The sequence below is a fragment of the Clarias gariepinus genome, chromosome 12 (assembly GCF_024256425.1).
Source record: "Clarias gariepinus isolate MV-2021 ecotype Netherlands chromosome 12, CGAR_prim_01v2, whole genome shotgun sequence".
Lineage (NCBI taxonomy): Eukaryota > Metazoa > Chordata > Actinopteri > Siluriformes > Clariidae > Clarias > Clarias gariepinus.
Genome location: NC_071111.1, coordinates 8,234,895 through 8,258,274, shown reverse-complemented (window position 1 = coordinate 8,258,274; position 23,380 = coordinate 8,234,895). Strand labels below are relative to the sequence as shown.

Sequence of the window (23,380 nt, the reverse complement as noted above, 5' to 3'; positions counted from 1 at the left end):
CACGGCCGCTGCACACGTTCCCCTGCCTCGACTATCAGCTTTTTCCATCTCCTCTGTCAGGCAGGGTGAGCAGCATGTCGCTGCGCTTTCTCTCAGTTTCTGTAACTGAACCCGACCCCAGTGCTCGTACCGACGATTCTGAAGCCCGCTAATACAGCTCTGGCTGTGTGGGCCAGCTCTAGGCGTATAACTAAAATGTTTCTGAACGAAACGTAATTCTTAAAGAGTAGTAGTGTTATTAAAAAATTTTTTGATTTTGGGTCATCTCTAAGGTAATTAATTTCAGGAATTCTTGTTTGTTTTCTGCTCAAGTCAGAGCGGAGGACAATACACACACACACACACACATACAGAAACATAAGGATATGAAGGAGCTATGAATATTGTGTATGGAGGAGTGGACCCGGATCTTCAGCACGTCTCCCCCACCTTTAGACATGACAGGAAGTGACTCACTGCTGCTGTTAGTTTGTGTGGTGCCAATCATTTCTAAATAAGAAAAAAACTCTCAGAATAGACAGTTATAGGTTTAATGTACACCTACACTAGAAGAAAAGAGGTTCTTTTAAGGGGGAATTTTATAATTAAGCATTTTCCAATATTTTCAGTGCTTTGCCAGAGTGAGTTCTTTAACTCTACAAGATTTTGAAGTGTTTCTTTGGTCGGGATCGGGTTCTGCTTCGTTCCTTCTAATCTAAAGGATGCCCTAGAGTGGCGCAGGGGGCCATCATTTAATCTCATACGATGTATTTATAGATGTTCATGAGTGAATATGAAAACTGAAAAATATGTAGAGTATTTCTTTTGTGTGTACTTTGTGAGTGGATGAAATTATTGACAGTGAATTTTTTTATTCTTTCTCTACACAGACAGGAGGCGCTACTGGCGGCCATCAGCGAGAAGGACGCCAACATCGCCCTCCTGGAGCTGTCCTCCTCTAAAAAGAAGAAGACTCAGGATGAAGTGGCTCTGCTGAAGAGGGAGAAAGACCGACTGGTGCATCAGCTCAAACAGCAGGTAAGGATCACACACTCCGGAAACTGAGATCATGTGCAATCTGGCAAGCGATGAGCTAAAACCGAGAGATAAGTCTGAGGTTCCTTTGCAAGAGTGTTTGCTGATAAGTTCACAGGTTACTCTGTAACTCTTGGAAAGTGTTCATTAACCCACTTTCGACAGGTTCGTCTTCCAACTGATTATGGTTTAAGCAAGCGCTAATTAGGAAAGAAAATGAAGAACAGCTTGAAATCGAAGGGGAGAGGAATAGACCATAGATTAGCGCACGCTAATATGATACAGATGTCCGACCGCACATCCGCTTGGCAGAACAGCTTTACCACTATTCACCTCCTTCTCAGGTCCCAATGAACCCTCAGCAGGGTCTCTCACACACACACACACACACACACACACACACACACACACACAAACCCTCGCACCATCATGCTCACAAGACCAGACCTAGAACTTCAATAAGTATTTTATTGAGTATCTGTTTTAGTATAATTTAAAATATGATAAGTAATCCCTTATACAGTTACTGTTAACTATCATATAGTTATGTATATTAATAGACTGACTTTATTTCTTACTTTTTCACTTCAAACTAGTATCTTGTAAAACGAAAACATGTGCCACAGAATCTTCAGTGTTTGTATTAATCACATTATTCGGCTGAATTATGTCTATCTGTCTATCTATACCAAGTATCTGTCTGTTTATCTACTGTCTTTGTTAGCCTTTGGATCTTTAGTTCAATGTGGAACACATACTGTAACTGTGCTTAACGGTAAAAGTAAGAGCAATGTGAAGAGAACTCGAAGGATTGGGACTAAACAGCTGTGTAGCCTTAAGAAAACCACTTATCTCTGAGGCTAATGGGGGGGGGGGGGGGGTGTCTTCAGTTTGCGAGGGAGAATAGAGAACAGACTGTGGAGTGATGGAAAAAGGTCATGTGGTCTAATGAGTTCAGATTTACCCCGTTCCAGAGGGATGGACGCTTCAGGGTAAAAAGACAGATGAATCGTTGCACCCATCATGTCTAGTGCCTACTGTACAAGCTTTTTGGGGAAGTGTTATAATCGGAGGTTGCTTCGGACTCACCAGGCTCAAATTGTGAAAGAGTGGCTCAGGAAGCATGGTGTGTCATTTTTACACATGGATTGGCCAACACAGAGTCCAGACCTTAACCCCAGTGAGAATCTTTAGGATGTTCTGGAGAAGACTTTGCAACTCTCCCATCATCAAGACCTTCGCCAGAAATTAACACGACTCTGGACAGAAATAAATGTTGTGACCCTGTATGAAGTTACTGAAAGGATGCCACGACCGTAATCAAAGCAAGAGGCAGTCCAATGAAATATCAGAGTATCTGACCTTTTCATTTAAAAATAATGTTAATGGAGTTGTGTGATTAAATCAATCATGCAATTTAAATCCATCTTTTCTTAGTTCATTTGATTCATTAAATGCATTCAGTTTTTGATTAATAATCTAAATATTTATCTTTAAAAAAAATCTTCATAATCTAAAACTGACAAATTTCTTCCAACAGCTTTTAAAGAAAATACTTTATGCTTCTTTTTTCATAATATGTGCATTTTGCATGATTATCACGTCTTCTTCTTTTAAGTTTATGTACGGTTGGTGCGATACCACCACCTACTGGACTGGAGCAAAAAATGGCAGTAGAAATCTTTATCGCTTTAAAAAGTCAACAAACAACATCTCGTTGTTTATTAGATACTTAGCGTAGTTTATAAAACATCAAAACCTGACAAAAATTGAATCACAAAGAGGCAATGCATAAAAATCCAATCAGATTGACAGTTTAACTCATTTATTAAAGCAGACATGTTTTTTTTAAATCAGTACACAGAAATATTTCATATTTTAAGGGTTTCTTAGATAATGGTCTCACTGTGTCACATGTTGTACAGTAAGTACTGTAGCTATGGTTATAATCTTATTATTAAATTTGATGGAGTGTACTTTTGTATAATTATATGTCCAATCATTAACACAGAAGACATTACTCCTACTACACTCATTAGGAATGGCAAAGTTCAACTATCAGTTAATACTAATACGCTGCTTTTTCTTCAAAAAAAAAAAAAAAAACTTTAACTAAAGCACTAAACTCCAAAACACGCAGCAGAAAATGCCATGCCTTACACAAAACCACGACCGTGTTTATTCAGTTACACTCTTTACACAAAAAATGACTTGTATTTCAAACATAATTATGTATAAAGTATAAATATAATAAAAATCAACCCTAACAAAAGTACAATCATGTCTTTTTATATGTAAACGTTCCCTGTTGCAATAAGAAAAATCCAATAAATCCTCTTCCAGTAAAATAAATTCACTTTTCCATTCTTGTCCTGTTACAGAATTGGATTGAGTTCAGTCTCTCTCTCTCTCTCTCTCTCTCTCTCTCTCTCTCTCATTGTGTCCTGTACCTACCCTTGATATTTTTAACCAGTGCCAGAGTGTGTGTGTGTGTGTGTGTGTGTGTGTGTGGTGCTGCCTAAAACCATGCCCTTGATGCACTCTAGTGCAAAAATATGTTTTAATGTGCTTGTCCAGCATACATAAAAGAGCGCTTTTGTTAACATGATTAGAGCGGCACCGCCAAGTGGTGTGTGTGTGTGTGTGTGTGTGTGTGTAAAAATAGATCCTAGTTGGACTCCCATTAGAAAGAACGCTCTAGGCTAATGATCAATTGGCATGCTTTAAATAGAATTCTACTAATAGAACTACCTAATAGTAAAACCTGCTGTGACCCCCATCTGCCTTTTAGTTGACCCCCTGTGTGGGGTCATGACCCAAGGTTGGAGAACCTGCGACCTATAAGATCTCTATCTTATTTTTTTTGTTAAGGAAACAGAAAGGGACGGTACTTGGTTTGTTATATTTCACTTCTTTAAAATTATATGCTTGAATTAAAGAATAAAACCAGAGAATACAGCTGCAACTTAAAGCGGTGTACTTTTAAACCGTTCATCCGTCACAAGTCACATTTACTTTTCAGTAACGATTGACTTGAGTTTAACTTGGTTACAATACAAGCCTACGTGACTCACAGCTTCCTGGTGGTACTGATAAAGCCCTGGTGTTGCATTCTGCTTTGATCCAGTCATACTGTGTGTGTGTATGTGTATATATATATATATATATATATATATATGTGTATACACACACACACACTCACACACATCAGGTTAAGTGCTGCTGCTCAATAATGAAAGAGCTTTTTCTCTTTCAAGCTGGTCTTTTAAATCTGTCTTTCCACTGTGGCATAATTACAGCGTCAAGTCTGACGGTCGCTTCGGCGTATTCATGTCACCTTTTATCGCTCGGTTCACCTTAAAAAAAAAAAAAACAACGTTCCTGGCTTCCAGCCTGTGCAGTCCTCCTCCCACCTGCAAGAAGACGTCCATGAAATATCTTCGATATAAAACGTCTCGTCCCGTCTTTGCCCTTACACACAGCGAAGAAGCTGCATTAATCCCGAGCATTACAGCGAAGCCCGATGCAGCTCATTAATCATTCTCCAGGCCCCTCCTGTTCATTTCTGACATCTTTATGACACCCCAGTGGCCGAGCAGGTCTCTCAGGCTGCACAGTGGTCTTTCTGTCTCACGTGTGAGGTGTGGGATGGTTAGTGTGGTCTGCATCGTAATGCTCAGCCCCCGTCTGATGGATCACAGCAGAGACTTCCTGGCTTTTCCCATGTTAACTGTATGTCAGCATACCGTGTGTGTGTGTGTGTGTGTGTGTGTGTACAGTGGGGATTTCAGGTTTCTTATATCAGTAGTCGTTTCAGGGTTCCATGCTAGTGTTTGGTTTGTGTTAGCCATATACGTTCACAAGAGCAGCTAAACGCTTCATGTGACCGGTGTGTGTTGCGTGAGCTGTGAGGAATGTGTGTATGGCAGCGTGCGTGTTTAATGGACTGTGGCTGATCTGACGCGGTTCGGCGAGAAAGAGGAATGGGAACGGTGTTGATCTATGACTCCAAGACCGCCTTTTTTCTGTGCCGCGTTCGAGCTCGTTGGTAGCTGTATGAAATCGCTGCTTCAAAAAATAAGCAGATAGTAAAATATAAAAACATGAAATCCATTAATGGAGTGGCTGCGAAACACTTGCGCCGAGATCGTGTCAGTTTTAAAGATTTTAGGAGATACAGGAGAGTAAAATGAACATAGTGGAGTGGAATGTTTTAGGAATGAATTGGAACGGAACGGAATGGAATGAAAAATGGAACGGAATGAAATAAAACCAAATGGAATGGAAAATCCTGAGGTTGAATAAAAACAAGACTAGAACGGAACTGGATAGAATGGAATGGAATAGATTAGACTGGAATGAACTGAAATTGGATAGAAGTGAATGGAATGAAAACTGAGAGAGTGAAAATAATCCGCACTCTGACTGTAGAATTTATTTGAATTAACTTTTAGAGAAGACAAATCCATAATTTTTTCGACATAATCTCCAGGCTTTTCAATACACGTTGTCCTTCTGTCAGCAAGCTTTCGCATTGCCTCATTAAATATTGTTTTAGTCTGAGCTGTGAGCCACAAATGCACCGCTGTCTTCACTTCTTCATCAGAACTGAATCTTTGTTCTCGTAGGGCTGCCTTCAGGGGACCGGACAGGTGGAAGTTTAATGGAGCCGGATTAGGACTATAAAGGGGATGATTTAACATTCCAAAACCAAGTTTTTATAGAGTGTGCGCGGACGTGCATCGTCATGCAAGATGAAGACCCTCTTGGATATCAGTAATGTATGTATAAGTAATACAAAGTTGAGTCTCTTCAATAAGTGTCTCACTGTCACGAGCACTGTTGATTGTCGAAGCTTTTTCCCGAATGTTCCAATACTTATGGCCCCCATGAATCCCGGAAAACTGTAAACCCTGTTGAATTTTCCAGCTGATAGTTTAAACTTTTTCTTGGTCGGTGACTGAGGATGTTTCCGTTCCAGACTCTGACGTTTACTTTCAGGCTCAAAGTGATGAATCCGTGTCTCGTCACTAGTAACGATTCTCTTAAGGAAACTTTCACCATCCTGCATTGTGTTTGCAGACATCCGAACGCTTCTGTTTATTTAGGCACCGGGTTCACCCTCAGACTATAATAACAAACAAATCTCTGAACGCTGCTCGTCTTTTATGCAAATCACCAGTGGGGCATCCATTTTTGCTCGTTACAAATGAACTGATGTAACACGTTCACATCTGCTCAGCAGTGGCTAGGTCAATGGTTGCTTTGAACAGAAACGCTAATAATAGAAGTTTTTTCTATAAGCGAAAAATGGGCGGTTTTTGCTCCCAGTGTTGGAGCAGTGTTGCATGCAAGCTTGGCACAGGTTTTACATCAGATACCCCTCCTGACGCAACTCTCCCATTTTATCCGGGCTTGGGACCGGCACTGGGGTTTGGGCGCTGGCTGGGAATTGAACCCGGGCCTTTCACATGGCAGGCGAATCACCAACCACTGAGCCACCAATGCACAAAAGCACAAAACATAGAAAGGAATGTAACAGAATGAAGCAGGCCTGTTCAGACTGAATTGTGATGCCTAATAAAATATTTAATAAATGAATGAAACATGAACCTAAACCAGTGTATACGAGGTGTCTGGTATAAGTAATACATTAAATTGAAAGTACTGTGTAGAGTGCTTCATGTAAGTTGCTCAAATACATAGTAGGTTAATAAAGGCAGTTCAGGTTTACCGTTGGTTCTATAATTGGTGCAAATTAAATCAATTGGATAATATATATATTATGAGGAGTGTTCAAGTCAAGCTGGGACTTGTGAATGAAGGCTTAAAAGCACTTCACTTCAAGCACAGAATGGTGATGAGACTCTTAGGCGCAGAAAAACATTTAAAAGGATTTAAAAGGCGGCCACACTTTCGTGAATGACCATCAAGGCCAAGGTGTCTCAGAGCTCACTGCAGTCGTTCCCGTGAACATCCAGCGAGTGGAACATCTCATCCTTCAAAATCGACAGATAACTTTTCACCAAAATACTGTAGTTTTAAATTTTAAGTAATCTAAAAGAAATAATGTACATCCTCTAAAATGATCCTTTAGTAATGAACATTACTACATACTGTATAAGCCACACACAGATTGATACAGCATCGTAAAGAGAGGAAAGAAATCATAGCTTTCTTTATAGCCTTCGGTCTTCAGGCTTTTATATTTTCATTGTTGTACCTAATGACCACTTGCACTTCGTTTCCATCCGCATGGTAAGGAAATGGCTTTAAATGATTCAGACCAATTACTGTTTGTGGGGCTCTCGAGACAATGTTAATAAGTCCGGTTAAATTCAACCTCAGATTGAGCACAAATTACAGAAGGAGGTTAGTAATTACATCCTGTCAGAAGTTCAGTTCCTCACTTATCTGCTGCCATGCATTAGACTGGCTGGACATTATTGTTGTTGTTGTAAAGCTCCGTCAAAAAGGCACAGTAAAGATGACAGTTGTTATTTTTTCTTTTTTCTTTTTTTTTTTTCAGCAAAGCCACGGTTTGGGCACCCACTGGCGGAATAAAAGCATTTTGTCTCAGAAAAAGCCGCAGAAAACATTAAATGTTGAAATGCCCTAATGGTGCCAAGGCTGCCACACAGCAGAGAGGGAAAAGCCAGTGTGGAAAAGTAAAAGTGTGTGTGTGTGTCCAATTGCTTTAGTATTGCTCCCGAGAGAGAAAGAGCTGTCCGTGTTTGAAAGCATCCTTTTATTGGGCTGAAAATGCAGGCATTTTGGTGCATGGGCAGGGCTGCAGGCGCCTCCGTAGCCCAGCTGTGGCCAAACTGAGCCGAGTCCTTAAATTAGTGCGCAAGGAGCCTGGAGGGAATGACTGGGGGAGGAAGGGGAAAAAGAAAAGCAGCAAGCGAAGAAAAAGAGGGGGAAAACAGGGCAAAATAAAAACAGCAAATTTTGGATTCATTAGGGAGTTTGTTGGGTTAGAGGCCTGAGGCTGATCCAGCAGCAGTGAGCCTGAGCCCTGGGGCTTCCAAAGCCATCCGTGCCGGATTTGTCTTGGACTCGGGGCAAATCTTACTGCTCATTTTGGGGGGGCAAAAAGAGCTGCTGTTTTCGGAACATGCAGACCTCAAAACACCAGCAGCAAAATGAGTGTTTGTGCAAATGTCCAATGTGTGGCTTGAGTGTTGTGGAGATTTTCCATTCAGCTCCTTTTATAGTGGACCCAAGCGATGATCTGATTAGTTCTTCAAACGCAACTGCTTGTAGTTTGCTTTCAGCAAATCCGCAGCCCAAAAACTCTAGACGTTGTTGTTTTACAGTTGTAATGTTGTGAATGTTGCCTATTGCACCAATTTCCTACTATTTAATCAAATGATCCTTGTTTAATTGGCATTACAAAGTAAACATAAACGAAAAACTTGTCTTTTGACACATGATTCAACTGACGTGAAAATTCTGCTCTTGAAATCATTATTTACGATGCCAGTGAATTAAAATTTGCAGCCTTAACGGAAACCCTCACCCAAAAAAAAAAAAATCCCTACAGGAAACCGTTTTATACTGAAATGTTTGTGATGTCTTTAGCGATTCTGGTGCCAGTTTGTTAGTCAGTGCTGCATTGTAACAGTTGTCTGTCATAATGATGTCATAGGAATATTACAGTGGACTTTACTAGAGTGTCTGCTTGGTCTTGATCCACTCTTAGCATTATGCGTCCTGGGCAGCCGCCAATTTAATCATTCGAGCTTGGTGTCTATAAAACTATGAATGCTAGACATGTGTTGTGCGTCCTGGTGTTCCAAGCACAGGGACAATAATCCCCGCTCAGTCTGACCAACACTGCAGATTCTAGTGGAAATTAAACACCTACTGTACACTGGTCTGTTCAGTACGGCTAATTTGAGGTACTGGCTTGATGTTGCTTTGTATCCAACGTTTTTTTAAATGGGTGTCTCCTCGATACCCATTGTTCTTGAGCCTGTTCTTATTTTGTAAATACTGTATGTGCAGATGTGGCAGAAGTACACAAACGTAAAAGTTGTTGGTCTTTCGGCTGGTCGCCACAACCAAAAGTACTTACCTAAAAATGTACTGCAGTACTGAAGTAGAAGTTCTGAAATCCAAAATGTTTTATCAGAATCAAAGTAGTAATTAATACTAAAAATAAATAAATAAACTGACAATTTATTAGCTGGGTTGAGATGCTTTAAACATTCATGACACCTTGTGGGCACTACAAGAGAGAAAATGTTTTAGGCCAATTTATAAAAAAATTTATAACTAAATGTATGAATTATATTAACAATTTGCCTAAGTAAATTTACCGCATAAAATTTTAGACGAATGCCGTTTCAGCTTGAATGTTGAATAACTCTCAGTGCTGGTGAGTTGTTAGAGTATGGATATAAAGTAGGGACCACCTTACAGGAACCACTGCCCATTTTCACTCTCCCAAACTCTCTCATGTTTGCCAGAGTGACCAGAACATATCGACGATGAGGCTAGGCAGAATAGAAACCCCACCCATTTTGATTATAAACTGGGTTAAATAATAGCGTAGAAATCAATCAAAAATCAATCACTTTGATGCACTAACCAATCTGCGCTTTCATCAAACTTCTGGTGGAATCGCTTTGTTCCTGCCCTTCTCACATGGGAAAGCTCAGGCCACAGTGTGAACTCTTAAAGTTAGAAATTAGAGTATCTGTTCACTTTTGTGTGATCATCATCTGAAAAGTAATGAGTCTCTATTGAAAAAGTGCATTTTTTTTCATAAAAGAATTTCAGTGAGTGGAAGTAACAAATATCACATACAGAAAATAATCATGTAAAATACAACTACATGGAAAAAAATGCAGGAACAAAGTATTTCTTTTGTTTCTTGACACCTTTCACTATAATAAATAGCAAATCCTAAGTACTGTATGTAAAATGAACATTTTCCCCAGAGTGTCTGGCAGACGGAATCAATCTGCCAGCCTTCTGTTTGTTTGTTTCACATCCACACTCTTTTCTGTTTATTTTTATTTCATTTCACTGCGTTTATTTATTTAGGTCTCTATTTAGATTACGGTCAGGCTGAGGATCATAACTTGAATATTACGAATCTTGGATCATCGGTGTGGTGAGAATGACAGCATCTGGTCACATGACTGCAAACTCTCTACAAAAGGTGAACAAAGTAAACAGTAGTGGTCAAACGTAGCGGATAACGATCCAGTTTTGCTTCGTTTCTCTACGTCCAACATTATATTAATCAAAACGTCAGCATCAAGTTAAAATGGACTCGTATCAGTGCAAGAACCTTAAACTAAAAGGTCAACTCAAACATTCCATCACAAAATAAATCATATATGTTAAAGATTAGGATGCTTTGCTGTCCGTGCTGTTGAACAAGTCAAGAGTCTTAAAATGCAGGATTTGACCATTTTAGACATGTCTTATAGGCAACGCTGTGACATGACATTTCATACAGCAAACACTAATGATAAAGTATAACAGTACGTTGGGCTTAACAGAATGAATTGATGTTGTGGATTATTCAATTTATATTTGATAAATAAAGTCTGATTATGACTGTGACGATATGGTGTATCGTACATAATGTTGTTAAAAGGAATGTGTTTAAAGCCTTAAATGTTTTAACTTCTAAATTTTATCCAAGTTTTGATCGAAGCAAAGCTCTCAATCTACCGGTCGATTTTCATTCCTACCCTCATGTATGGATAAAATAAATATGACTGAAACATGATCGCTAAAAGGGCTTTCTCAGGAGGTTACTGTAGCTGGCTTCCCCCTTAGAGATCGGATGAGCAGCTCAGTTATCCGTGCGAGACTCGGAGTAGAACTGTCGCTCCATTGGGTGGAAATGAGCCAGGTTAGGTGGTCCAGACTCTGGTAAGGATGCCACCAGGATGCCTGCCTAGGGAGATGTTATTGGCACGTCCAGCTGGTAAAAGGCCACGGGGCAGACCGGGGACTAGGTAGAACCAATATATCTCCACACTGGCCCGGGAATACCTCAGGATCTCATAGTCAGAGCTGATTGAGGTGGCTGAAGTTTGGGGTTCCCTGCCTGAACTGCTACCCCCATGACCCGACTTCAGATAAAGCAGCTGACGATGGATGGATGGATGGATATGGATGTTTTAAATTCCTCATAGTGTTTTCATGGAAGCTTTACATCTGCATCCTCACAAGCAGCTCCATGAGAAAGCTTCACTCAGAAAGCTTTTCTTCTTTTTTCAAGTTTAAAGCTTTAGAAATAAGTGTTATACTTAATGATTTAAAGATGTTCATGCTAGTATGACATACTGTAACAGCAGCACTCTAACTCTGTAGAGGAAACACTTAGCTATAACTCAAAGAGCTTAGGTTACTAATGACTTAAAAAACTTACCCTGGTAGCCACTTCACCAAAAAAACAATTAATGGTACTGAGAAATCTCCTGCAATCCAATTTTGCATCTAGTTTTGGTCTACTTTAGACAATTCATGCACTTTTATAATGTTCCCCTGTCTTCACCTGCATTCTGTTACTCTCAGTACATCTGTTCTTCAGTGAGTCAGTGCTCATTCTCGTTCTCACCCAAAGTCTTCCACGCTCAAGAGTGCCATCTTCCTGCTTTTAATAGACTCAGTCTGTCCGTCTTGTTAATACACACGGACAAATTGCTTTCTGTTTCTCTTTTGGCCCCTATCCCTCATTTTCCCCTCTCTAATGCATTTACATGTCTGGGGTTTGGTATTTATTCGTTATTTAACTGCCTGTTTCCTATCCGTTTCGAATGGAAGGGCAGTTTTTTTAGTTTTTTTTTTAGTGGAGATTAAGTGAAAAACCCGCTTTGCTTAGGTCACTCTGCATAGCTTGCAGATTTAGCTCGTCAGAAAGTGCAGATGAACAGAAACTGGTTTAAAGAAACGGGTGAAAAAGACTATATTATGTTTTGTGTATATAGCGTCCGTTTTTCTGCCGTACGCACCTGAGCTAAGACACTTTAAAAGGGACTTGGGAAAGACAACTAGGATTAATAAAAAAAAAATACAAATACTTTCCCAGACATGTTGAGCTCGTTTCCGCACCTTCCTTTTCTACAGCCACTACCTCACTCATTTACTAATACGCAGGATAAGTACCTCCATTCATATGTCCGCTTCTTGTGGTGGCCCATTATGGCTCCATGGAACACTGAAATCCAGACGTAAACATGAAGACGGCAGGCGAAGCCATTTAAAACATCATGACGCTTACGCAATGAGCTTAATAATGGAATAATAATAAAAATAATAAGTCAAGAAATAATATGGACAAATATTGTTAGCATGAATAGGTTCAGAGGGTTCAGTTTGTCGGAATAAAGGAGCACGCTTTATACGTTTAAGACCAACGTTAAAGATTTTATTATGGAAGGGTTCTCTATAATAATTCGGTGTATACGGAAATAGCTTGTACCACCAGTCTAGTTGTTCCCACTCTGGGTCAGGGGTTCTGTTCATATGTCAAATAAGGTCATAAACTTCATGTTGAACATAATCTGATGGAAATGTTCAAAGAAATATGTGCAGTGATGTAGAAGCTTGTATAGTATGCATTATTTTTCTCTATATTACCGGGAAAAAAGGTCTGGGAAAGAGAAATAGTATGATGTATATTATATTAATATGATATTTATAATATTATGTATGTATATATATATATATATATATCAATATTTAACACAGCAATACATTTAGTATTAAAATATTTATACTGAAGTGTGAATACCTGAAAATCTTTTTGGCTGACTTTGTGTGCTTGTGTAAAAAATAAATAAATAAAATTATATTAGACATATAAAATTATATTTAACTGATTTAACAATTTTTCTTCTGGTTTTATTATTATTCTCATTGAATGGCTGTAGCGTTGTCTTGATTTTGCACTCACATTCTCTCAGGTCTTTATTCGCATTTCATTATTTTTTTTTATGTGGAATATTCCATCTTGATCCTTTCTCTCTCTCACACACACACACACACACACACACACAAGTAATTACATGGTCAGAGCACAAGGTCAACCTCTTGAGTGTCCCTGGAGCAATTAGGGGTTAAGTACCTTGCTAACAGGTCCAGCGGTGGTCAGACATGACGGTGGCACTGGTGACCCCTCAGTTACAGACTTAACCCCTCCATCAACCTCTGCCAATGCTGGGACCTCGATATCTAGTCGCTTAAGCACATCCTTTACCCGCTGATCTGCCACAGCTTCTGTTGTTGAATTACTGCTCCGGTTTGCATAATTACGCTGCTTATTAGACAGTCTTCCTCATGTGGGTGAGTAGTGGAAGATTTGGGGGGGGGGGATCGGGGGGGGTTTAGAAGGAAAAGAGGGAAGGAATTTTAAACGAGGTCATGAACCCTGTAGGGGTCACGGAATACCGCGGAGGGGTCAGAGATGTCTCCCTGCGCATAAGAAAGGATCTTGTTAAGATGCTGTTTTGACCCTCATTATGTGATTAACCTTTTTATCATTGGAAAGTTTGTGAAGAAATGAATAAGCACATTTTCAGATAGCCTTAATTTGTATTTTATTTTTTAAACCTGAATGACGCATGATGAGGAGAAAATGCTGCAGGGGGGAAGTCAAGCGATTAGATTAAATATGAAAGCCTAAGTTCTTGAGGTAAGACAGAAACCAGAGACCTGTGGGCAAAGTTCCTGCCAGCCACTATCACCGTCCTGAATGGAGAACATAAACAAGAGCTTGATGTATGCTGAAAGGTAAAGATCCAGCCCGGGAATGAAAGAAGGGCCAGGAATAATGTTTCTATACCACACATTGGTCTCAGTCCAAGGCTTTGGGTCACCGTGCTTTCACCGAGGAAATATGAGGAAACCGGAGTGATTGTGGATGATATATACTGAATGTTTATCTTCTCACCGCTTTATTCTACCAACTCCGTATCAATGCTTGCTTCCTGTCAAAGCAGAGAGAATCGAGCCGAACCAACATAAACACACAAAGCCACAGAGACAGGCATCTGGTTTCCTGTAAATTGCGTTATATATTGACATACGAGGCTCCTGCGACCCAACAGTTAGCCGGAGTCTAGCTATCTCCTCGTGAACTTTCCCCCGAATTCCTCCGTAATCTTTGTAGCCGCTCATATACACTTCATAGCCTGGAGAGACCGGGTAACGCAACCCTTCATTTGGGAAGATTTTGTTTCTTCACTTGTTTCTGTCTAGGCCCATTCTGTCTCTGTCTATTTAATCCTTCTTTCCCACATCCATTATCCCTGCCCGATTCCGTACGTGACCAGCCGCCCTGCCAAAATATAGCCGAGATATACAGCAGCGCATGATGTCATACTACAACGGACCATTGACCGAGGTCAAAGGCCACATGTGTACATTTGTAACAATTTGTCTCCTGACCATGACCTCACCATGTTTTGCCCCATTACTAAAGGGGCACTCCATGTTGGGTTCACCACACACACTTCCTTTTCCTGAGCAGAATCAATATACCAAGCCTCACCTGTTTCCAAAACACGGAAATGAAGTAGAGTTATGTGGAGTTTACTGTAGGTGCAGGGCTATTTAAAACTTAATTTCTCTTATAATAGTGGAAAAAAGCCCCTCTCCTCTGAGAGCGTTATCTGGAGGTCACGCAAACCATAACGGTAGGTGGATAATGGATGCTAACAGATGGTATCCCGTAGCCCCGTCTGGTGTCTGCGCTCAGTTTCAAAATCTTGTTAAAAAAAAAAAAAAAATTGTCCTTGGGAGACAGTTTTTCAATTTAACCTTGAAAAATACTTTATAAGTAAATAAACATTTTTTAACCACTAAAAATGTTTTTGAGATGTTTTAAAATATCCATAATGCTTCTGCAGGACTGATGTGTATCTGTATGCTGGAAGCAAAGTTTTTATTGGTGACGTTTAAAGGCTTTAACGCAAATCGAACCTAAAGCTTGCTTAGCAAGTTTATTGCAAAAAAATAACGTTATTATTCTTTTAGGAGGCGGTGGTTTACACCATCGCCTAGCACCTCCAGGGTCTGGGTTCGAATCCCGCCTCTGTGTGCATGGAGTGTGCATGGAGTGTGCATGGAGTGTGCATGTTCTCCACGTGCTTGATGGGTTTCCTTCGGTTCTCTGGTTTCCTTCCACAGTCCAAAGACATGTAGGTTAGGATTCCAAAGTTCTTTTGGAATAGACTCCAGGCCCCCTATATACAGAATAAAGCGGTATAGATGATGAGTGGACAAGTGAGTATTATTATTTTAATGACTTTTTTTTTTTTCAAAATTTCATTAAAGCATTGAGCCATTGCTCTACATCAAAGATCTTCCAATGACAGATCCGTCATTTTTTTTTTTTTAAATCTACATTTTGCTTACACCTCCAGTCAGCATGATCTAGACTGGTGCAGCAAGTTGAGCCTAAAATAATAAGAATTTGTCCTGCCAGCTTCGTACTGTATGTGTAGCTGTTGCAAAAATAACGCTAATAGATGTTTTGCATCATCCTAGTGCTGGCTTTAAGAAGAGCATGGAAGCAACGCTCACACACTTAGATTTGCAATCCAACAATTTCTCACTGTGACAAAATGACAAAACTTTGGACTGCAATGGCATTAAAGGGCCCATATTTGACTATTAGTTTAACACGTTATAGATCTCAGAGTCTTCCCCAAAAAGCCTATCCAAGTCAACTTAGGGCACAAGTAGGGATACACCCTAGACAGGGTACCAGTCCTCACACACTACGTGCAAATTGGGAACACTAATTAACGTAATCTTCATGTCTTCAGACTGTGGGAGGAACCCACCAAACACGGCGAGAACAAGCGAACTCCACACTCACTCGAGGCCACAATGCTAACCACTATGCCATCGTCTCAAAATTTTTTTTTCTAAACATTATATTTTTAATTCTACAGTAATATCAGGCAGAAAGTACTTTACACTGTATAGCCAGCTTCAGTTGAATGACCAGGTGATCAAACATTTCAGACTCTTCTCCACTAGAATTAGCATTTCCTTTCGCTGTAAACATTCTGGACATCTGACTTCTGCATCTTTAAACCTGTTTGTAGAAAACATAATGTACTTATGCGGAAATGTGCAAGTCCTAGTCATGCCACTTTGTGTTTTGGATTGTGTGTCCGGACTGACTGTCCATCACTTGTGGTTGAGTTTATCACGTCCCATAAAGGTGCGTTCCAAAATGGAGAGAAAACTTCCAGTATTTTTATGAGATATTTTAAAACCGTTTTGGCTTTCGTGTATTTGTTGTTGTTGTTTTTTTGACTGGATATCATTATTTGCACTTTAATTTAACAATTAAGCATTGAATATTTTATTGTAAGATTTCCAGCTTTTTTTTCTTTTAAAGACCATTAGCAAAAGTTTCTTTTTCGTTTTTCTCTGATCTAAAAAATAATCCTGTCTGTAATTCAAAAACCGCGATCTGATCCGTAAAATCTCCATGATCCCTAAAAAACACTTTGATGCTGTTGGTGGTTTTATTGCAGCAGCATTTCTAACGTTCAGCTCTCTTCCCTCCACCTCGCATCTCGCCTCAGCTCTCGTAACGATTTAGACTTTTTCCCCGCTATCCGGGTTTGCTTACTTGCATCATTCTGATCATTCTTCAGTCCTTATGTTGACAGAAAAGATTGACCGAATGCAAATGCAAATCATCTTTTTGTCTAATAAAGCAGGCTGAGGAAGAAGTACTCGCCTGGGAACTCTAGAATAGAGAACGCCGTGTATAAAAATGTCCGATTTCAATGCAGCTAAACCCAATATAAATAACACCAACTTTTTTTCCCCCTGTAAACTCCTGACACCCGTCATTATTTTTCTCAGTCTGGTAATGGATGCTAGTCCTTTACAGGTGCTACAATTCCCCCAGGCCTCGTAATTCTACCGCTTAAAAGCAAACAGTTTATTTTTCCATGTTTATTTTTTAAGTATGAACTTTCCAAATGAGTGAGTGATGTGCGTTCTGGAGGCCGCTGTACTCCGTACACACTCACTCCCTCTGACTCCCCCCACCACCCCACCTCCCCTCGCCTTACATTCCTTTCCGTACATTTCTGGCTTCCCAAAGCCTGTACTTTCTCAGCGGGTTCATTTCAGCATAGGGGCTTGTGTATAACAAGTCTCCGAACGCCGCGCTGACTTCCTGAGACCTTGCCTGTGTCCTGGACAGTAACTCTCTAAAGCATGTGGAACAAATTGTAGTGAAGGGAGATAGGTTCTGCCTCGCAGGGTAATGAATATGGACCTCCAGTGGGCTCTCTCTCATATCCCAGAGTGGACCTCTCGTCTGCGAGGCTCTGATGTGCAGCTGCGTTCTGCAGGTCGTTCGGGGGGGAAAGAAAAACGGTAGTCTCCAGGGTTCGGTGGGAAGGTGTGAAGCTGCTGAGTGCAGGGCGTTGGAGAAATGGCGCTGCTGATTAGTCATTCAGTGCTGCCTTTGATCTGCGACCAAGGGTCTTGTTAACGGACAGAAAGCAAGTTTCTGACCGCCGCACGATCTCTCGGCTTGTTTTTTTTCTTCTTCTTCTTTACCTATGAGTTTGTTCCAGCGTTTTTGCTTTTGTGGAGCAAGTTCCCTTTAATTGTGTAAGCACTCATTTTCATGATCAGGTCTTCTCTACAAGTGGGGTCCGTCTACAGAAAAATAATAATAACGAATAGCCTTGGTTTTTAATTGGAGGAGCCGTGTAATTTAGTTGCACACTCATCAGTACCCGTCCAGAATTAATAGTGGAACACGTGAACAAATTTGGGTGTCTTATAGCTTAGCATTTTTTTAGACGCTCCTACAAAATTGGACTTAAGTATTTTTTTGTTAACGTGTACATTACTTCTGACCATTTACGCGGTTATTCGTCCAGGCTGGAGCTTTCCATTGATTTATTTTCTTTTTGTTTAAGTCTGCAATTAGATCCATGTGTATATATTAAGATTCTAATCTTCATCACGATCTAACTTGAGTCCAATGAAATCCCTTCCTGCCTCCAGTAACCTCGCCTCCATGATACTCAGCCTCCCATATTTCCCAACACCCCCCCCCCCCCCCCAAATCCTGAATGGATTTGCCGTTCCTATCATGCCCCCCGTTAGTGACTTTACTCTGATGTTAAGGAGCATGAGGAAGGCCAGAACATCTGAGCTCGGTGTTTACCGCCATTAACACCAGCCTTGTTACGGGAACACGGAGGGGGCGAGATGGAGAGAGTGGGAAGTGCAGGGGGGGAAAAAAGGGCGAAAAAAACTAAACAGAGGGAGCCGAACCATCACATTCTGGGCGAAGTCGAACGAGACAGCGCTCCTGGGAGCCCCGGAAGGGCGGGGCGTCCACAGCCTGGCTTTCATTCCTGTTCTAATGTCTTATTGATTCGTTTTATTTCTTGTTCATGTCCGTGCAGCGGAGAGGCAAGAGTGATGGTTGGCTTGCCAATGTAAATCACACTCTCTGTTAGCAGTGGAAAATATCTCACACACACACACACACACACACCTCAATGTGGTACTGCAACAAATTCAGTTCATATGAACCTAGAGGGACAATGCCTGAAATGTACACAAATCCAGCGCCACCGGCACTCTGGCGTAAATAAAACCCAGACTTGTCTAAACGCCCATTTCTTTCCTAAAGAGGGTCAAACGCGAACCCATCTGGGGTTCATTCATCCTCCCTCTCTCTCTCTCTCTCTCAGAGCATGCATGAATGCACTTTTGAAGACGCAGTGTAATTAAGTCATGCATATTCATGTTTATCTATTCCCTTCCCTCTCCTTCCTTTTTTTCTTTTTTTTTTTTTCTTTCCTTCTCATACATACACACACTGGAATCTCTGTTTCTCACTGTTGTAAAACTTTTCACACCTCGCTTATGAGCTCCAGCCAGGGCTGTAATCATTAGAAACCCCGACGTCTGATCTATCAGGATGTTCTCCACTGTGATGTGCACATGCCAAACACCCATCCTGAATAAATATCCTCGTTTTCCGGTAGTCTGATGTTTTCCATAGGGGTTTAAAAGGCTTACGCGAGTGTGTGCTGAACTCATTTTCTGATCAGGAACGTGAGATCGTTCCCGTCTGTCTGTCTGAAAGTTTTTTTTCGGGAATAACTTTTCCCTGTTTATCTTTTGTGTTCTCCAGACGCAGAACCGGATGAAACTGATGGCCGATAATTACGAGGACGACCACCTGAAAGCTTCTTCAAATTCAGATCAGAGTAATCACAAACCCTCTCCAGATCAGGTGAGTGAAAAACAGGTCTGGTTTCAGCCTTCAGGCGCAATTTCGTGTAATTATCCGGTGAGTGAGTGTGTGTCAGGGAAATCACTAACCTGTGCTGTACTGTATCAGTCACTCCTGTGACCTGCTCACTCTTGTACAGTGTATTGATTTTTTTTTTTTACGATTCGACATCAGTCTTTCTGACTCACTCCATTCTGCTTTCTTGTTGTGTTTTGGTTTTTTTTCCCTCCTCAACACTTTCTTTAGCCATGTCTGTAAAGTTTAATTTGTCCGTCGAGGCCTCGATCTGGTTTATAAAGCAGAGTCATTACAAGAAATTACATCTTTCACATCCAATAATCGCAGCCCCGTATGTCTAATGTTTCATATTATTTCATATTAAGAGTTCATCAAAGTGCATAAGCATGTCTATGTTCATGCACACACACACACACACACTACACGTTAACATATACATACTGTACAGGATTTTTTACACCGTCTCACTAAATTTGACCTGCTTTGATTTACTGTACAAAGCTCCAGGTAACCAACTAACACACGTCCATTAAAACGTCTTCTTTTTAAAGTTTGATCGTGAGCGATTATTCACGGCTGTAAATAAGACAAGATCCGCTTTATCCGCATAATCTGTAAAATCACTTCCACACTTTCTCTGAAAAGCCTTTTTTTCTGTTCTCAGCGAAGTAATTCAGAAAAAAAAAAAAACCTGCGCGTGATCGACAGGCATCAGAGGATCCGCTACAGAAGCAGCAGTGCTTCATGTTTAAAACAGAGTCGCTGAACTACAGCCAAGTATTTTGTCATATGTTGATCGATTCCGCCGCGGTTATTTTCCCTCCTCAAATACTTTGCCGAGTCCGCATCCGGACCGCGCTCCGCCAGTCGCCGACCCCTGACGACCCCCCTGCTCTGGATGCTCTCTAAGCGTCCTTCTGATCCAGAAGGAGAACCTCGCTGAGCCTCACGTTCCCCCCCACACACACAACATACCGTATAACCGTCTGCGTACAGACAGGCCTACCGAGCCCAGGGAGAGGCCTCTGAAAAGGACCGTCAGCGCTCGGGGAGCACGCACACATCCTGTTACAGCCAGGGTCATCGCCGTCACTGATTCTCCTCATTTGCTTGTGTCTGAGTGCCAAGAAAACACTTGGAGCAGGCCTTCCTGTGAGCACGGCCTGTCGGGCCTCATTATTCACCCCTGCATGTCCGACTCACACACGAACATCATCATAGATCAGCACTAGGGGACTGCACCAGACTCCAAACCACAGAGCTTAGATCATATACAGTGTAAGAGGACACCAGGTACCGTTCAGTGTGAACGTCTTTCCATAACCCAACTGACTCTGTTGTCTAAGCTCTACTATTCCTGTTTGTTTTTTATTTTTGTTTAACTGTTTCCTTTTCAGCAGAGTGTTGCATCTTTTCTCTGATAAGAACATCCTGAACACTGAACTAATCTTTGTCTTTCTAACATGCTAACTAACTCTTCTCTCGATCCCATGCTGCCTCGGATTACCCCCGCACTCATGTGCACCCCATAGGACGATGAGGAGGGCATTTGGGCGTAGCCAACCAGATGCTCTCTTTCTTCCTGCCATTTTGTTCAGACGGGTGAGAAACCTCTTCACTGGCAACTGGAATTCTTCTTTTCTTTTTTTTTTCCTCTTTCTCTTTCTGTTTCTCATCATTCTTTGCATTCTTGAACATAATCATCGATCAGTGTTTGTCCTCCGTAGCATTTTTTCATTCCTGCTCTGACATCAGTTTGTGCTGTTCTTGTAACTGTTTGCTTTTTAAGCTTTCCGTGCGAATACTGCTTATTTTACTTTCAAATTTGTGTGCATTTATTTTTGTTTCTTTTCAATTCTGTGTTTTAATTATTCTCAAGCGTTATCTCAAAAAATTATTATTCCAAAGTTAAGAATCATAATTATAATACATTGCAAGCCCTACAGGAGATTAATTTCTTCTGTAAATGGAAAAAAAAAGACAGACAGCTTTGGTTCTGATCGATTGTCTGCGTTTGCATGCAATACACTTTCTGTTTCTGCATGCCCAAGAAACTACACTGTTCTCGTATTTAGTTTTTTTGTTAGTTTTTTTTTTTTTTTTTTTTGCCCTGACAATTTTGATGGATGTTTTTGAGCAGGAACATTAACTGTACAGTGCAGGTAAGAAGCACAAGTTAAATCACAAGCACACACACACGTCTTTCTAACACCGGGTTCACTTCAGGATTTGCGCAGTACTCTAAATGCTGTTGAAAAACCAAAATCCATCCCTAGATGTATACGGTAATGTCCTGCACTGTCCTGTACTGTCCTGCACTCACCCCTTCACTACAGGATTTTTCCCAGGACAAAATGACCACGCCTTTAAATTACACACACAGATCTAAATTCCTGACTGTAATACCTGGAATGCTGCAGGATCTCTCATGCACAAATGTGACTTCAGATCAAAATAAACATGGAGGATGATAGCCAGACACAGCTTGCCTCGTTATTTATTTGGCAACTTGGCGAAATAAAAAAAAAGAGGGGGGGGGGGGGGTTAAATGTGTGGACCGCGCCGAAGTGAAGGATAAAGACTGAGCTTTAAACAATGTATGAGATAGCTATAGAGATGTTACTCACCTTACAGATCTAGTCACGGTTCATAAATTATTTATGTTTTGTTTTAAGTCTTATCTTTGGTGCAGCATTTATGATTGATGCCCTTAGTTTCGCTTATCTATCAGGTTTTATAATGTTTTCATGCTTTCACGTTACATTTATCCCGAGCGACTGCCAGTTTTCTCATTACACATCTGAGCAGTTGAGAGTTAAGGGCTTTGCTCAAGGGACAGAACAGCGGTATCTTGCCGGTGCTGGGATTTGAACCCATGACCTTTTGATCCGTAGTTCAACGTTTTAACCCGCTGAGTTACCCCCGCCCCCTCCGATTACGATCGCATTTGCATTTTCACCCGATAGTCAGTGTTCCTCCTCTACACGACAGGATGTTGAGTTTTACGTATCGAGTGGGTTTGATATTAAAGCAGCATCAAACGATCAGCCACTGAAACTGGACTCAGCCTGAAATATACCCAGTTCTGTGCAGATCGCACACGAGCTCCCGAACAGCGAGACGCGCAGAATAGAGTTCCGTACCTGGGAGTCTAGGAAACAGATTAGCCGTGCTCTCACAGCTTGGGGGCGGTAATCCTTTCACTTTCATTTAAATCATAGAGACAAAAGACGTCTGCAAAAACACGTGGCTGACGCTTTCCTCCCACCCTCTGACATTGAGTAAGCAGTGGTCACATCACACATCTCAAAAGAAGCCTGTGACGTGTTAGATTTTTGACATTGGCACTTGGATTTTATTTGTTTGAGTAAGAGAAAGTCCTGTAACTTTTTGTAGTTTTAAGGAAAAGTTACTCAATAGGCAGTGTTTTATATAAGACGGGAATCAACAGGTATCAGCTGATATGATGACATCACGATAGCTACAGTAGGTGACTATTCGATCTATCACGATTGTTCGTATCACGATTTTATAAATATTCTATTACAATTTAATTTTTGTAAATATATAATTTGTCACATTATTATTCTTAAATCCTGAAAATTCCTAAACAAACTTAGCACATTATTTGGAACTACTACATAATGTAGTAAAAAAAAAAAAAATATATATATATATATATATGTCAGTCTTTTTTTGGCCAGTGTGACGATACATTGCCCCACATAAGAATCCTGATATGTAACTGAATCAATTTTCCCCCCATCCCTAGTGTTTTATAATGAGCATGCAGTTAAATTTTCAATTAAAGTAAATTTTTTGTGTATGCTGTCTAATTCGAAGAATTGGCCAAAGTCACAATTGACTTATTTTTTTATCTGACATTCAGGATTGGCCAATCTCTATTTAATATTTATGAGTTGAAATCAGTGCTCACCATCTGGAAAGGTCATCGTTTAAGATCGTCCCGAAGATAAGACACGTTTTACAATCGTACTGTAAAATTAGGATTGATTATTCTCTAGTGTAACTGTAAATATAATTCACCGGCCCTGCTTCTGTCATTTACATTTAGGT

General features: G+C 40.7%; 1 protein-coding gene across 2 annotated transcripts in view; it reads left to right on the top strand.

Annotated features, from left to right (window-relative positions):
- Nucleotides 1-23,380, top strand: part of erc1b (ELKS/RAB6-interacting/CAST family member 1b) — a 220,985-nt gene that overhangs the window by 158,252 nt on the left and 39,353 nt on the right. For both annotated transcript variants that reach the window (XM_053508595.1, XM_053508594.1), the window contains 2 exons: nucleotides 870-1,017; nucleotides 19,184-19,285. In XM_053508595.1, coding sequence (XP_053364570.1) covers nucleotides 870-1,017; nucleotides 19,184-19,285 — 250 coding nt within the window. The remainder of the gene's footprint in view (nucleotides 1-869; nucleotides 1,018-19,183; nucleotides 19,286-23,380) is intronic.